Source organism: Sarcophilus harrisii, chromosome 1, assembly GCF_902635505.1.
Source record: "Sarcophilus harrisii chromosome 1, mSarHar1.11, whole genome shotgun sequence".
NCBI lineage: Eukaryota > Metazoa > Chordata > Mammalia > Dasyuromorphia > Dasyuridae > Sarcophilus > Sarcophilus harrisii.
The window spans coordinates 122,940,519-122,956,525 of NC_045426.1; the positions used below are offsets into that span (position 1 = coordinate 122,940,519).

The 16,007-nt window shown below is 33.6% G+C and overlaps 2 protein-coding genes across 4 annotated transcripts in view; one reads left to right on the forward strand and one right to left on the reverse strand.

The window, feature by feature from the left end:
- GTF3C1 (general transcription factor IIIC subunit 1) overlaps positions 1 to 16,007 on the reverse strand; it is a 127,258-nt gene that overhangs the window by 85,818 nt on the left and 25,433 nt on the right. For 2 of the 3 annotated variants that reach the window (XM_031962724.1, XM_031962718.1), the window contains 3 exons: positions 12,075 to 12,251; positions 9,917 to 10,060; positions 4,747 to 4,843 (listed from right to left, as the gene is read on the reverse strand). In XM_031962724.1, the coding sequence (XP_031818584.1) occupies positions 4,747 to 4,843; positions 9,917 to 10,060; positions 12,075 to 12,251 (418 nt within the window). Of the gene's footprint in view, positions 1 to 2,663; positions 3,455 to 4,746; positions 4,844 to 9,916; positions 10,061 to 12,074; positions 12,252 to 16,007 lie in introns of those variants that run through there. The other variant, XM_023497884.2, reaches the window with a different exon arrangement.
- KIAA0556 (KIAA0556 ortholog) overlaps positions 1 to 16,007 on the forward strand; it is a 271,875-nt gene that overhangs the window by 18,751 nt on the left and 237,117 nt on the right. The gene's annotated exons all lie outside the window — the stretch shown is intronic.

The window sequence follows — 16,007 nt, forward strand, 5'->3', positions numbered from 1 at the left end:
CAAATAGCAAAACTATCTAGGAAAAGGTAAAAATAGTACTTATGTTACAGAAATGAGATGCAATAACAAGAATCAACCAAGAGAAATTAAATGGAGGAAGAGGGCTGGTATTCTGAAAATCTACTCACATCGGAAATGGGTTAAAAAGGGAACAATAAATATATATACCAAGAAGGATATAGTACCCTTCAAAATCTATCAAAAAATAAGGGAGAAGGGCATAGAATAAGGTAGGATATAGAAGGGGATATATATCACCAAGAGTGAGATAAGGTATGCAGATTAATGGGAAAGGAAAAAAGAAGGAAGGAAAAGGGGACAACAAGATAAGATGAGGAACAGAAGGATGCTTAGGATAAGATGGAGAACAGAAGGGTGTTTAGATTAATGGGAGTAGGATAAGATGTGTAGATCAATAGGAATGGAATAAAGAAGGAAAAAAGAAGGGAAAAAAAGAATGAAATGGAGGAAACTATTAGGGGAGGGAAGGTTAAGTAATAGCCAGGTAGAACTAAAGTAGAAGAGTTAGCAGTGATAGGAAATAATAGATATACACAAACATATAACTATGACTAGAAGAATGATTTATTAGAAAAAAAAGCAAGGGTAGTAATCATTGATCTTAGACAAAAATTTAAAAAAGATTCAATCAAGAAAGAAATCTATACTATGTCAGCCATATTAATATTATTTTAGATATATGTATACATATGTATATATGCACATATATGTATGTGTGTAGATATATGCGTGTAGATATATGTAAGGGTGTGTCCGTGTATATGTAAATATATCTGGGCTTCACTGCATCTGTTTGAAGGAAGTAAGAAGGAAAAAGAAGGGGAGGAAGAATAAAGTAAAAAGTATACAGTAGAGATCAAAAGAAAACCTATAAGGAAGCAAAGAAAAGATGGACAGTTATGAATACAAAGTCTTCTATTATTACATATACTTTCTTGAAATGGAAATTTATTATTACATACTTTGAATTCTCTTCAATGTTCTGCTGAGCACATGACAATTTTTTTGGTTCTTTTTGTTTTTTTATTTTGCATTTAAGTTTTAAATATATTTTTTTTAAATTGTGGATTCTTAAACACCAATTCTATAATTTCATTGATGTAGGAAACTTCCAAGTTCTAACAATATTAACAAAATCTAATAAACTGCTTTGTAACTTAAAATGTATAAGTATTGCTTAGGGCCTCGAGAGGCCAAGTTAGAAGCCAGGATACACCATGAGGCAGAAGAGGAATCTGATACTTCTGCCTCTAATGCCAGCTTTCCCTCTCTTCTGCTCTATGAACTCTCTAATCAACAATAATCATTTATTAAAATACACAAAATGTTGGATCACCTGACTATAAACAATTCTATGTAGCTGCTTCATGTCAGGTCCAGTGATTATGTCTACTAGGGCTGTTGCAGAATGGAGATTAAGAGGCTGAACAGAATTCCAGAAGCTATGAGATTTGGGAGGCACCTTCAAGAAAATCTAGTCCAGTCCTCTTTTTTGACAAAGAAACTAAGACCTAGAGAGATAAGAAAGTCAGTGGCAGGGCTGGGACCAAAGCACAGGCCTACTTCTAAGATCAGTGCTCTTTCTGTTGTGCTACACTAATTAGATGACCACTAAAATAATTTTCAAGTTTCAAATTTGGTGGTTCTAAAATTTAAAAATGGCAAAAATGTGGTTGTTGATATAAAATTGAGAGACCAGGCTGTGTAGTGGAAAGAATGAATGATTTGGAGCCAGGAACACTTCAATAAATGTCTCACCACCAACACTCACCAGCCCTTTACCTGATCAAGCTTTGTGCTATTTATACACATGGTAGGAATAATACCAATCCTCCCACCAAGAAAATTAAAAAGTGCTTCTTGTACAGGGGACTACCTACCTGGCAAGTAGAAGTCTATGGGAAAGATGGTGACTATTTGGTTTTTGAATTTCTGAGGCCTAGTATAAGTTTATTTTAGTGAAGTATAGAAGTTTTAAGATTACATACTACACATTAAGTATGGAACAAAAGAAGGCAGTATCTACTATGTAATGCTAGTGAAGCTGTGCTGGTCAATCTGTTTAAAAAAACTATGGGGATGAGTTTGGAGAAGAGAAAGGAAAACACTTGCAAAGTTGCTGCTGCAAATGTTGAGAGAGCCTGACACCCTCTTATGTTGGCTGGCATTCTACCTCTGGGAATGGTGAACATGTGGCTAGAGCAATAATGATGATGGTGCACATATGGTCCAACAAACCCATCAGTGGTTTGTAGACTGTGCATCTTTGCTAATCTATGTATCTGTAAGAAAAGCCCATAGATAGACATAAATTAACCCCCCATCAACAGCACGATGCAGCTAGTGTATCAGGCCCTGTAGAAAAGGAATGAAATAACAGTTCCTGACTTTGAGAAAGCTACAATGAGAAGCAAAGCAATAAATTGGAAAAACCCTCCTTTCCTAATTTGCCAGGCTGTTTCTCAAACTCAAGCCACTTTGACAGCAGCAAAAGAACTAGAACTGGAAGGCCCCTAGAGATGACCTTGTGTCTAACTTTTATTAATGAGCAAAGTGAGACCCAGAAAGTGACCGGAGGTCTGAGGCAGGATCCTCCTGAATCAGCTTAGTGTTCTATCTACCCAAAGAAGAGAATATTTTACCTTAAGAGGTGAATACCTGCTGCCCAATCTAATTTTTCATCATTTCCTAATCTTCAGTGTTGTAGAGCAGATAACTGTGTTGCAAAAGGAGGGCAAGTGGGCCTTTCTTATTCACAGGAACACAGACTTAGAGCTGCAGACTTAGGCAATCTTCAGAGGTTGTGAAGTCCAACTCTCACATTTAATAAATGAGAAAACAGATCCAGAGAAAAATGATTTACCCACAGGAATTGAGCAATACAGTAGAGTTAGAGAGCTGGGTCCAGAGTCAAGAAAATCTGAATTCAAATTTAGCCTCAGATACTTAGTGATTGTGTTCCCCACAGCAACTCATTTCACCTCTGTCTGCCTCTGCTTCTTTAACTATAAAATGGGGAGATAATTATAGCACACACCTCCCAGAGTTGTTGCAGGAATAAAACTATATAAATGTGTAAAGCATTGTGCCTAGCACAGATCAGGGCACTTAATAAACACTCATTTCCTTCTTTCTTCCTTTTCATAACCTCAAATCTAGTAAGGGACAAATGACAAAACTGAACTAAATTCAAATAGTGTTTTTTCCTCTTTCAGATTTCTATTTGTGCCTTAAATATCACATAGCTAAAGGTTCAGGGATTTAGCACCAGGAAGTTGGACTAGATGAGATTTTTAAGAGAAATTCCTTCATTCCAGGAAATAAACTATAGGATGATTCAATTGATGTAGTTCAATAAGAATACAGACCATTATATATGACAAAGATAGATTTACATTTAAAAACAAAGCTATTTTATTTTTATAATACTGTCTGCTTTTAAAAATATTTTTCTCTTAACTTTTCTAAAAATAAAGTTTAAAATGTGATTTTCAGCAGTGTAATGGAAAGAACATTAGATTTTGAGTGAGATGATCTGAGTTTAGATTCTGGCTTCAAATATGACTTTTAGCAAATTAGCTTACATCTTTACATTCCTTGTTTACATTCCTCACTAGTAAAATGACAAGGCTGCATTGGATAATCTTCTAAGGTTTTGTTTAGATCTTAAACTATAATTGTAATAACACTGAAGGCTTGATTGCTTTCTCTTTCCAATATAGTATCTCTTTTATCCAAAATTGATGATACAGAAATAACTGAAAATCATATTGGGTAAGAGGTAGTTTCCTAAGTTTCCCTATTTCAGTGGAAAGAGCACTTGATTTACAAAAAGGAAAGATTTAGATTAACATTCTTCCATGGATATGTACTAATTATGTGAATAAGGCAAATCATTTAATCTATAAGCCTAAATGTCCTTATTTGTAAAAGGAGATAATTCTACCTATAGTACCTAATAGGGATGCTATCACTGAAATCACAAGAGAATTGTGGCAGAAAAAAAAAAAAAAAAAAAAAAAAAAAACTTTGTAAAGCCTTAACATGCTATTTAGATATCAGCTATCGTTCTCTAGTTTTGCTTTGCTGGAATTTATGGGGATAAGAATATACATTCCTATACAAATATTATTTGTGCTTTATATATGAAGTAACTTGCTTATAATCATAGCTAGAAAGTGTCAAAGTTGGCATCAGAAGTCAGGTTGGTCCCCAACTCTTAGGTTAGTTCTATTTTACCCCATAATACTGCCTTGCAGAAAAATCAAAATGATGACCATTTTTCCATCTTTCCTTCACTTTTTACTTCCCTTCCCAGGCCTACTACTGCTACAGGCTCTTGTGAAAGACTATTACCAATAAAATAGAAAGATAGAATGTAAAAGTTAGCTTGGACTTTATATGCTACTTCCATATGGACTTTCTGAATATAACTTGTAACAAAATCCAACAAAAAACTTAAGTCTGCTCAAGAATCTATAGAATCTAAGCAAAGTTCAAAGGAAGGACAAAGTACTTTTTCATTTCTGTTGCAAAGAGAAGAAAAAGAGCAAAAGCTGAAATCTAGGGCTGTTCAAGCCTATAATATGGTCTTTAGGTTTCAATTTGTGATTCATTTACTATGTGCTTAGAGAGAAGTCTCCAAACCTAAACTCCTTACACAATAATTATGTGCATATTAAATTCAGCACAGCACAAGCACTGGAAAACCACTGAGTGTCTCACCAGTTCCTCCCTCAGGCATCCTAATGTCTCCATCTGGTTAGTTCGAATGCTCAGCATTGCAGAAAGCTTCTCCATAAGGATGTCATATTTACTCCTCCTATGATAAAAGCAGATAATTTGCCGTTTTCAGTTCCATTGTCACAAGCCATCTGTATTTTTAAAGATTGCTGTTCAAGAACTATATATGTAAACATACATATATAGAGAGTCTTATGATCCTAGGTTATTATTGCTGAAAAGAACCTTAGCGATCACTTGATTTGAAATCTGGGGTCCAGAGGATAAAAATACTTTTCAAGGTCATAAAAGGTCAGTGACAGAAGCAGAGCTTCAAGAGACATAAAGGATTATAGCTCCTTAAGAATATGCACATTTGTGTATGGCTAGTTTTATGTCTAAAAGCACTGCCATCTCTGATTTAAGTAACTTCGGCTCTAGCAATGAAAAGGTGGCAAGCTAAGAATATCAATTCTCACATCCTGGAACTCTTAGCCTATAAGATCTGACAGAATTGCAATAATCCTTTCTTATGTCTTAATAAAGCCACCATGCAGGTGACTTAAGAAATATTAACTTATAATGACAAGAGATGACTACCAAATTCTTTGCAATATGATAGAGAACTATGTGGAAAAGAGTTTTTTTTTTTTTTTTTTTTAAAGACAAAAAAACCATAGAACAGAGCATATGTGAGTGAGAAGATCTGACTTCTACTCTATTAGCTTTTCTTCTGGGCTGTTGCCATACTCTTTTCTTTTCGACTATGTTAAGCAAAATATATCTAACATAAAAAAGAGTGTTATAATTATTTCCAAAGGAGAATAAATACTATAAGATGTTCCCTAAAAAGAAGTGTGGGCTTGTCTGAAAAAGGATAAAACTTTTTAAAATTCCAATTTCATTTTAGTCAGGATTGATATGTTACAATGTACAATTCTAGTTAATGCTGAATTCTCTTACTCATGGACAGAAGGGGGAGCACATGTAAGGTACATGAGCTAAAGACCCACTTCTAGCTTCCATTTTTGATGATCTAAGTACTTGCAGCCCTATGAAGGAACATAAATCATCCTTAGCACCAGCTGTGAGTCTAGTAATAAGAATTTGACAGCTGCTTGATATATGAAAACTTGCTAATCAAATATGCATATAACACAAAACTAGTAGTAATATCTATTATGTTGGATGACTGGAATCAAGACTCAAAAAGATCTCAAAACACTAAGAGAACTGAAGTGAATAAAATGAAACTTAATAGGGATAAAGTAAAATTCTACATATCAAAAAACCAATCATAATTATAATGTTAGAAGTCTTAATGGCAGTTTGTGTGAAGATGTTAGGGATTAAGGTTGAAATGAAAGAATAATTTCTTATTGATGGTGAACTTCTCTAAATGCTTTTATTAGCAGATGGTTTCCTATTCATTCTATCAAGCCTCAGAACACCAAAAGCCATTTTAGACAAGTAAAAAGGTTGGTTTACCAGAACTTCGAACACTGTAAAAATAATGTAAACAACAACAAAAAAAGGATTAAAAAAAGCATATTTCCCATCAAGTTAGTCCATGTGTGTATTATAAAAAAGTACTATAATGGCTATTGAGCTGGCCAGTACTTATAGGAACAGAAGATAATCTTGATGATATCTGGTACCCTGAGCAGTGTTTTTGATATTTTCAAACAGCTTATCATTGTCCAAGATGGAATCTTTTTTATTTCTTTTATGAGTGAGTCTCCTTAACTCTTCCAGGTTGGACTTGCACTTATCCTTTTATAGGGCCCACCACTCCCATTGCTGATCGGCAAGGAAGATTTGATCTGCTCCATTTCTGAACTGGCAACTTCTCAGTAGGCAATCTGATGACTCCTGGGGAATCTAATTGGTGCTGATTTTCACAAACTCACACCATTGGTCCCAAGCCTTATTTCAACTGAGACCTCCTGAACACTTAAGATTCACCAGCCTCTCAATGGAGAACAGAAAGGCACCTTCCTGGGGCAAGTCCATATCTTATGCACTGATATTCTTCCCGAATTGTTGTGGCAGTTCAAATCATGGACAACCACAAAGTTATAGAAAAATTAAAATGAAAAGAAGCAAAGTCCAAAGGCAATGAAAAGAAAAATGGAGGATTCAAAAAGGCTCATAAAAACATCATATTATTGATAATGACGAGTGCAAACTACCATAAATGAGATTACTGAGGATATATATGACAAGAAGACAAATTAGTAGTAAAACAAAAAAGAGATAAGTTAAGCTAAAAGAATAAGAGGAAGGCCTGAAGAGCACCAGGAAGATTCTCTCTAGAGGTTTTGTAAGAAAACATAGACAAGAATAACAAGAAAAGAAGGTAGGTTTCTGTACCTTCATGAGAACAACTAGTGGTGGTAGAAGTATCACCTATTAATTAAGTAACTGATCTTTCAATAAAAAGAGGAAAAATGTTGACTACAATATGAGCATGAAGCAAGTGTCAATAAATCTGCTCCCAAAGCTAATTTTTTAGGAATCATTAATAAAAATATCCTTCATGAGTTGTGAACTGATCCAACAGTTCTGAAGAATAATTTGGAATTATGCTCAAAGGGCTATAAAACTGTACATACTCTCTGATCCAGCAATATCATTACTAGGTCTGCCTCCCAAAGAGATTAAAAAAAAGAGAAAGGACATATATATATATATATATATATATATATATTGATAGCTCCTCTTTTTGCAGTAGCAAAGAAGCAGAAACTGAGGGAGTATCTCAATTGGGGAGTGATATATAAGTGTAATGGAATATTACTTATACTATAAGAAATGATGTGCAGATTGCTCCCAGAAAAACCTGGAAAAACTTACATGAAATGATGCAAAGTGAAATATGAAGAATCAAGAGAATATTGTTAAATAGTAACAGCAACGTTGTGTGATGATCAACTATGATAGATTCAGCTCTTCTCAGCAATTCAATGATGCAAGACAATTCCAAAAGACTTGTGATGGAAATGACTCTCAACATACAGAGAAAGAACTATGGAGTCTGAATACAGATAGAAACATTTAACTTTTTTTTTTTTCTGTTTTTGTTTTTTGTTGTTGTTGTTGTTATTATTCTGAGTCTTCTTTCACAACATGACTAATGTTGAAATATGTTTTATCTGACTATACATGTATAAACTATTATCAGATGCTTCATGTCTTGGGGAGGAGGGTAAAAACGGAGAGAGGGAGAAAAATCTGGAGCTCAAAATCTTACAAAGATGAATACTGAAAACTATTTTCACATGTTAAAAAAAAATTCTCCACAGACTACTTCTCCCCTTTTCCATTCCCATCCCATATTCTTTTGAAGAATAGGGAGTTCTATGGTTAAGGAACATTACATATATTTTTTGATTCTTTCAAAGTATTGATTAATTTTGTTGACTTCATCTTCTCTTCTTTTTCTTAAAAATTGCACTTTGATTTTTAGAATTCTGATAGAACGTAAGATCCTTGAAAAATAGGGATTCACTACACCCAGAGGAACTGATTATATCTGAATACAGATTCTGACTACAGAATACATTCTCTTTTATTTTACTTTATTTTTCCTAAGAGGGAGGGTGGGATGTATGTTTTCTTTCACAATATGACTTTTATGAAAATGTTTTGCATAATTTCACATGTGCCTTGTTAATGAGATGGGGAAGAGGGAGGAAAAAATCTAGAACTCAAAAGTTTTAAAAACTAATGTAAAAATTGTTTTATATGTAACCAGGGAAAATAAAACTATTAAATAAAAAAAGGAGAGAAACTTAAAAAAAAATTAGGAATCCATTTTTTTTTTTTTTTAGTCTTTGTATCCTAAATGCCTAGTATCAAACCTGACACATACTAGGATGTTAATAAATGCTAATTCATCAATTGGTTAGATTGAAAAGTTGGTGGTTCTCCAACAGAATTAGCAAAGTTTGGAAAAGAGGCCTTTTATGAGGAGTTGGAGGAAAGTAATGAGCTATAGTATAGACACAACGAGCTTGAAATGACTTCCGGATATATAGTTTGAACTACCCATTAGGCAATTGGTAACAGAGTTCAGGAGAAAGACTTAAGTCGAGTTAGTAATATAAGTCAGGGAGTCATCTGAATAGAGATGATAATTAACCCTTGTGAGTTGATGAAGTACCAAGTAAGAGTGTAAAAGGTAGAAAAGGAGGACCAAAACAGAGAATTGGCAACATCTACATTTTTGGATAGCAATACAGCAAAGGAAACTGATAAATATCAATAAAACAAGAGAAATGAGATTTGGGTATTGTCATAAAAACAAAAACAAATAAATTAAAAACAAAGAAGGAAGTATCCACAAGGAGGAACAGACATTTAATCTCTGCAAATACTGCAGAGAGATCAAGCAGAATAGATAATGAGAAAAGGCTACCAAATTTGCCAATTAAAAGATCAGTGCTATCTCTGGAAAAGGCAGTTTCAATTGAAGTCTTAAGCCAGATTGCAAAGAGTTAAGAAATTAATAGAGAAGTGGTAGTGGCAATAAGAATAAGCAGCCTTTTCTAAGAATTTGTCTGTGAAAGGGAAAAGGAGTATATGATATCTTAAGAGTAAAATAGGGTCAATTATTTTTGTTTCTGTTTAAAGATGGGGAAAATCTAGGCATGTTTATAAGGAAGAAGAAAGAAGTTAGTAGAAAGGGAGAGATTAAAGGTAGGTGACAAGATTGTAAAGGCATTCTGCTAAATATGGGAGAAGATGGCATAAAGGACACATGTAGAGGCACTGACTTTAGAGAAAAGGAATAGCTTGTCATCAGAATTAGAAATACAGGTGGAGTCATTGGGGAATGATGTGAAAAGGAGAGAAGAGGTAAGAGGAGAAGCTCATTTTGAATGTTTCTTTGGGAAAATATTCATTCAAATAGAGGCTAGCTAACTGTTCATGAAAGTTATTGAAGAAGGACTGGGATAAGCAGTTACACTAAATGATTTCTAAGATTCCTTCCAAGATTCTAAATCTATAAATGTTATGATCAACAGGCTGAAGTATCAAGTCAAGAATTATTAGTTTTCTACACATACCAAATTCATTAATATTCCTCAGAACCTGGTTTATGGTTTTTAAAGGCTCAGTTCACATGGCTGTAGCCCAACATTCTACTGAGAAAATACACATACTGTACCTGTCAACATGAAAACGATTCAGGAGCAGGAGAATTGAGTGTTGCTGGGCTCCAGTTGGTAATCGAATAACATGAGACTGCATTGTAATGAGACCATTTCTGTTCAATATTTTTCTGTGGTAGTGCAGTTTCCCTGCATCAACCCTTGAAGAAAATGGGGAAATAATATGTTATAATTAAATTAAATCAACATTTATATAAATTAAATCTACATTCATGTACAGTACTGGGTTAGATCCTGAGAAAGATACAAAGACAGTCTCCCTAACATCCAAGATATAACAGTCTAGATACTAATAAGTAACTATTATATAAAAATCAAATTAGATAGCAAAATTAATGCATCTAAGATAAGGAGTGTAGGAAAATAGTAAAAAAAAAAATTGCATCAAATTTCTTTGAGAAACATTTGGCATCCAAATTAGGTAAGCAATTAGCATAAGTGGATAAATATATGTGTGTGCCTACATAATAAATTATCAATAACAATATGAAAATGCTTCAAATCACTAATAATAAATAAAATGCAAATGAAAACAACCTTGAAATTTTATCTTATAGCCTGAAAAGTGTCAAAGATGACAAAAGATGAGAAAAGTCTATGTCAGAGGAATTGTGGCAAGATAGGTACATTATTGTCTTGTTGGTCAAGCTGTGAATTAGTTACAACCATTTTGGAAATCAATTTGAAATAAAGTAAAGTGTCATATTCATATGATTTGACCCAGAGATTCCACTACTAGGCTTATATCTCAAAGAGGCCTCTGATAAGAAGAAAGTCCTTCAAATCTTCATAACAGCATTTTTTGTGATAGTAAATAAGTAAAAACAAAGTAAATGCCCATTGATTGGGGAACAGCTAAACAAATGCCAGTACATGAATGTAATGGAATATAATTATGCTATTAAGATATAATTAAGATGAATACAAAGAAGAATGGAAAGATTGTTATGAACTGATACTGAAAGAACCGAAGGCAAGAAAACAATATACAAAATGATTACAATAATAAAAAAGAAATATAAAAAATATTTTAAAAATAAATAAAAATATAAAAAGAATATAAAAATATAAAAAGAAACATTTCAAATGCCAAAAAATTAAAGAATTAAAAACCAATGTCACAAAATTACAAATAAGAAGCATGGCTCCAAAGAAGATATACCCATCCCAGCCCTTTGCAAAGGTGGAAGGTTGGTTCACAAGTACATTATGTACCACACATATTTTGAAACCTTTGCAATATAATGATAACTTTTGCTAATATCTCTCTCTCTCTTTCTTCCCCTCCTCCCCTCCCTCCCTTCCTCCTTCCCTTTCTTTCTCCTTCACTCTTCCTTTCCTTTTTTCCTTTCAAAATATTATATGAATATTATATGAAAATGGGAGAGAGAGTGGGGAAATTCTTGGTAATTAAAAAAAAACACTAAGACAGCAATAAAAAAATTATTGAAAACATAAAAAACAACACAAATACACTAGAGAATTATGAAACAAAGTAATATTTGAGGTCTGAGGTTACTGACCATAGCAATCAGAGAAAGCTTTCTGAAGGAAAACAGTATTTGAACTGGATTTTTAAAAAATTTAAAAGAATGGGCAATAATTATTCAATAGGCAAAGTGGAGGAAAGAAAATGTGTAATGTTTTGGTCATAGCTTTCTTTCCAAATTATGTTGAGAATTTCAAGGAAATGATAAGTAATTCCTTTGTATTTATTCATCAGTGAAGACAAGATACATGCACTGTCATTTCCACAGTTAGTCAATTTGTTCAGAAAGGATACTAGTGGTATGAGTACAGAGGTCTCTGAGGACCTTATACTCTTTGGTTGTAGTGAAAGCATTGAAAGATTCACAGGATCCAACATGGACATCTGAGGAGTATGAAAAAGAATGAGGTTCTCAGGATGGGTCAAAAACCACTACATAATTATATATTTAGATTTGGAAGACCCAAAAAACACCATCTAGTTCAAATCCACCACTTACCCATTTTCCCCCCAAGGAAATGTTCCAAAATAACATAGGACTCAAAGTGGGTAAAAGACAAGTCATAAAGCTCGTACATTTGATTTTCAAAAGATCCAAGTGTTTTTTTTTTCCCCTTTTAAAATCAGGTTTCTGCTGATACAGAACAGTAAATCCTCTCACTTACTTGAAAGCACTGCTGTGAAGGTCCCTCTGAAGTTCGCCTTGCCATCTTGCTCGGCCTAACCTTTCCAAAATACAGTAGGAAAAGTCTGGGAGTTTTAAATCGGGATCTCCTTCTAAGCCTATTAAGGCCCTGTAACGCATATCCTGTGAGGCAACAATGATAAGTTTCTTTCCCCATCTGCAAAGCAGAAACAACCAAGAAAGGGAAGAAGAGTTATAAGTTTGTTTTTTTTAACTTGCTTTGGAAGTTATTAAAAATATTAATTTCTAACTGCATTATGTAGATGCACCACTTTTCACTTTCCATTTTGTTTTCTACTGTTAAGCTTCGAGGGTCTCTCTCCTCCTCAGATTAACATAATTTAAACTTTAATACCTTGATTTGCTTAAAACTGTATTATGATTTTGGGAACAACCTATACATATCATGCTGCCTCTCCATGCCAGAAAATAATAGCTCTTGTTAATTTAGAAAAAAAAAAATCCTAAAATGCTACAACAAATAAGTCATTATTTATTATCTTTCTGAAGACTCTTTTTGGAACAGTTGAATCAGAAATTCTAGTATTATTTCCTTAGTTAAGATTCCATAGCTATAACTTCAATCTTAAGAATGTATCTTCGCACAAATATAAAACTAACAACTTCAGTCTATAAACTGTTACCTCAGAACTTAATGCCATATAAGGAAATGTATCTCCTCTTCCTAATCTTACTTGAACCATATGAGAACATTATTTTGCTGAATGAATAAATTTTACCAAGAGCACATGTACATGTACAACTTTTTTAAAAAATGGCCTGAATAATCTTCTGATCCTGAAAAAGAAAATCTTCTGATAATTTACTTATTTAGTTATTAATAATTTACTTATTCCTACTCTGTCTGCCTTTATGTCCCACTATCTATCATGTAAATTGTAGACATTTATGTTTACTGTCCCTAACTGGTTGTCTTGAGTAAAATCCCTCCCCACTTTCTCCTATTGCCAAAGTGATCTTCTTCTTTTTTTTATTTGCATAGGTAAAATTTTATTATGGACAATATTCAAACTGTTTAAATCAGAGATGATAGAGCTTTAATTACAAAGAGTTTATTGAAAGGTAAGGAAAAAACCTTCATGTATGGCATATAATTCTCTCTCTTTTTTTTCTTTTTACCTTTTTATTGAATTTTATTTTCAAAACATATGCAAGGATAATTTTTCAACAATGACCCTTAAAAAACCTTGTGTTCCAATTTTTCCCTCCCTTCCTCCCAGCCTCTCCTCTAGATGGCATTTATTTCAATATATGTTATGGTAAAAATATATGTTAAATCCAATATAGACATACATATTTAAACAATTATCTTGCACAAGAAACATCAGATCAAAAAGTTTAAAAAAATGAGGAAGAAAATATAATTCAAGCAAACCACAAAAAATGAAAATGCTATGTCGTGATCCATCCTCAGTTCCCACGGTCCTCGCTCTGGGTGTAAATGGCTCTCATCATCACAAGATCATTGGAACTGGCCTGAATCATCTTATTGTTGGAAAGAGCCATGTCCATCAGAATTGATCATCGTATAATCTTGTTGTTACCATGTACAATGATCTCCTGGTTCTGCTCATTTCACTTTGTATCAATTTATGTAAGTTTCTCCAGACCTCTCTGAAATTACCGTGCAGGTAGTTTCTTACAGAACAATAATATTCCAAAACATTCATATTCCATAACTTATTCAGCCATTTTCCAACTGATGGGCATTCACTCAGTTTCCAGTTTCTTGCTACTACAAAAAGGGCTATAAACATTCTTGCACATGTGAGTCCCTTTCTCTCTTTAAAATCTCTTCAAAGTGATATTCTTAAGGCACAGATCTAACTATGTCAACCCTCTGCTCCTTAAGTTCCAGTGGCTCCCTATTGCCACTATGATTAAAAAAAAAATCTTGTTTGCAATTTGAAGGCCTTCATAACTCAGTGCTAGACATGTACATTTTCTAAACTAGGACAGGTACATTTGCTTTTGTTCTATTTTTCTGAAACACTTCATCTTCCATAGCAATGCCTTTCACTGACTAAGCCCCAAGTCTAGAATGCATTCTTTCCTCTCTGCCTCAGAGACTTTTTCTGATGTCTTGAACTGCTGGTGCCCCTTCTTCATCTTGTATTGATTTGGCAGATACTTTTATGTGCATTTATATGTTATTTTCCCAAAAAGGATGTGAGCTCCTTGAGGAAAAGGAATATTTTCCTTTTATTTTTGCATTTTCAAGACTTTGTCTATACAAAGCTTAATAAATCCTTGCTGGCTGATTCATACTCTATCCCTGTCTCTTATTCTTCACCCACAGCATCTACTATACAGGACTTAGTTTTTCTTTCTTCCTATGTTGATCTTGCTTGTTTCTTCCTTCTTGATCCCTTTTCCAAGCAAGCAGAAAAAAACCTCATTGTCACACCTGACTCAACCTCATAATTACACTATCCTTCACTTACATATTTATCAGTGGCTTATAAATACTCATATATTTAATAGCACATTGCTTATTCTTTCTTTATTACTTTGCTGATTTAAGTTATATAAATCTTTGAAGGAGCTGCACATTTTATTGATTTGTACCCCCAAACCTATTACCATTGGACCTATTAAAAACTGTGGCATTCTATAAATGTTCACTGGGTTGGAAAAAGCTTATATAAATACAAGAAGCTTGAGAGATAGAGGCATATATTGGGCAAGAGATGTGGAGATTGTTCAGTGGGTTAGGGGGCTGTTTTTATTGCCTAGATTTGATTATTAACCTTTGGTAGGCTAATACAAATGTTTCTCTTGATGAACTATTTGACAATTCAATAACTACTGTTAAACACAATTTTCTCATTTACTAATGAAAAAAGAAGAGTACACTGAGAATTGGAAATCCTCAGATTTAATTCTGGCTCTGCCATTAGTTTATTTCATGACTCCAGGCACGCCACTTTTCTCTGGGCCTCAGGGTTCCTTGTTTGCAAAATGACGGAGTTTGGTCAAAACAATTTTTAAGTCCCATTTCTGCTCCAACATCCTACAGTACTACAACATAGTTCAGTTATATAATACTAAAATCAAAAATAGTTCTGGGAGCATGGGAAATGGGAAGTGAACTACTGGATGGGTGAGGGTGGGTATATGAATGAACCTTTGGAGACTTCTTCAGTTCAAATCTATTTTCATGGGTGGGGGCTACCTCTATTCTATTTCACTAACATATAAATTTTTTTTTTTTTTTTGGGGGGGGAGGCTAGGGAAAGATAAGTACCCTAATATACTATTGGTAGAGTTGTGAATGAATTCATTTTTTTGGAAATCTATTTGAAATTAAGGGCAGGTAAGTGTTGCAGGAGATAGAGGGCCAGGCCTGGAGTTAGGAATACCTGAATTCAAATCTGGTCTCAGATACTTACTAGCTGTAAAAATGACTTAACTGTTTGCCAGTTCCTTCATCTGTAAAAAGATCTGGAGATAGAAATAGCAAACCATTCTAGTATCTTTGGCAAGAAAATTCCCAAAGGGGTCCTAAAGAGTTGTACATTACTGAACAACTACTAATTTGGAATTATGCTAAATATGTGACTAAAATGTCCATAGCCTTTGATTAAGTCATGGACCACAAAGAAATCAAAGATAGAAAGAAATATTCATAATAAAAATATTCATAGGAGGACTTTTTCTGTGGTAACATTCAAGCAGAAACCAAGCAGATGTGCCTATTGATTGAGGAATGGTGAATCGATTTATGAAACCAAAATATGTTTACCAAGCCATAAAAAATGAAGAATTCAGAGAAACACCAAAAATGCTTTTGTGACCTTATCCAAAATGAAATTAACAGAACCAGGAAAACAATATATATATTGTTATATATATACAGTGCATACAATGAAGTATACAATGCAGATATAAA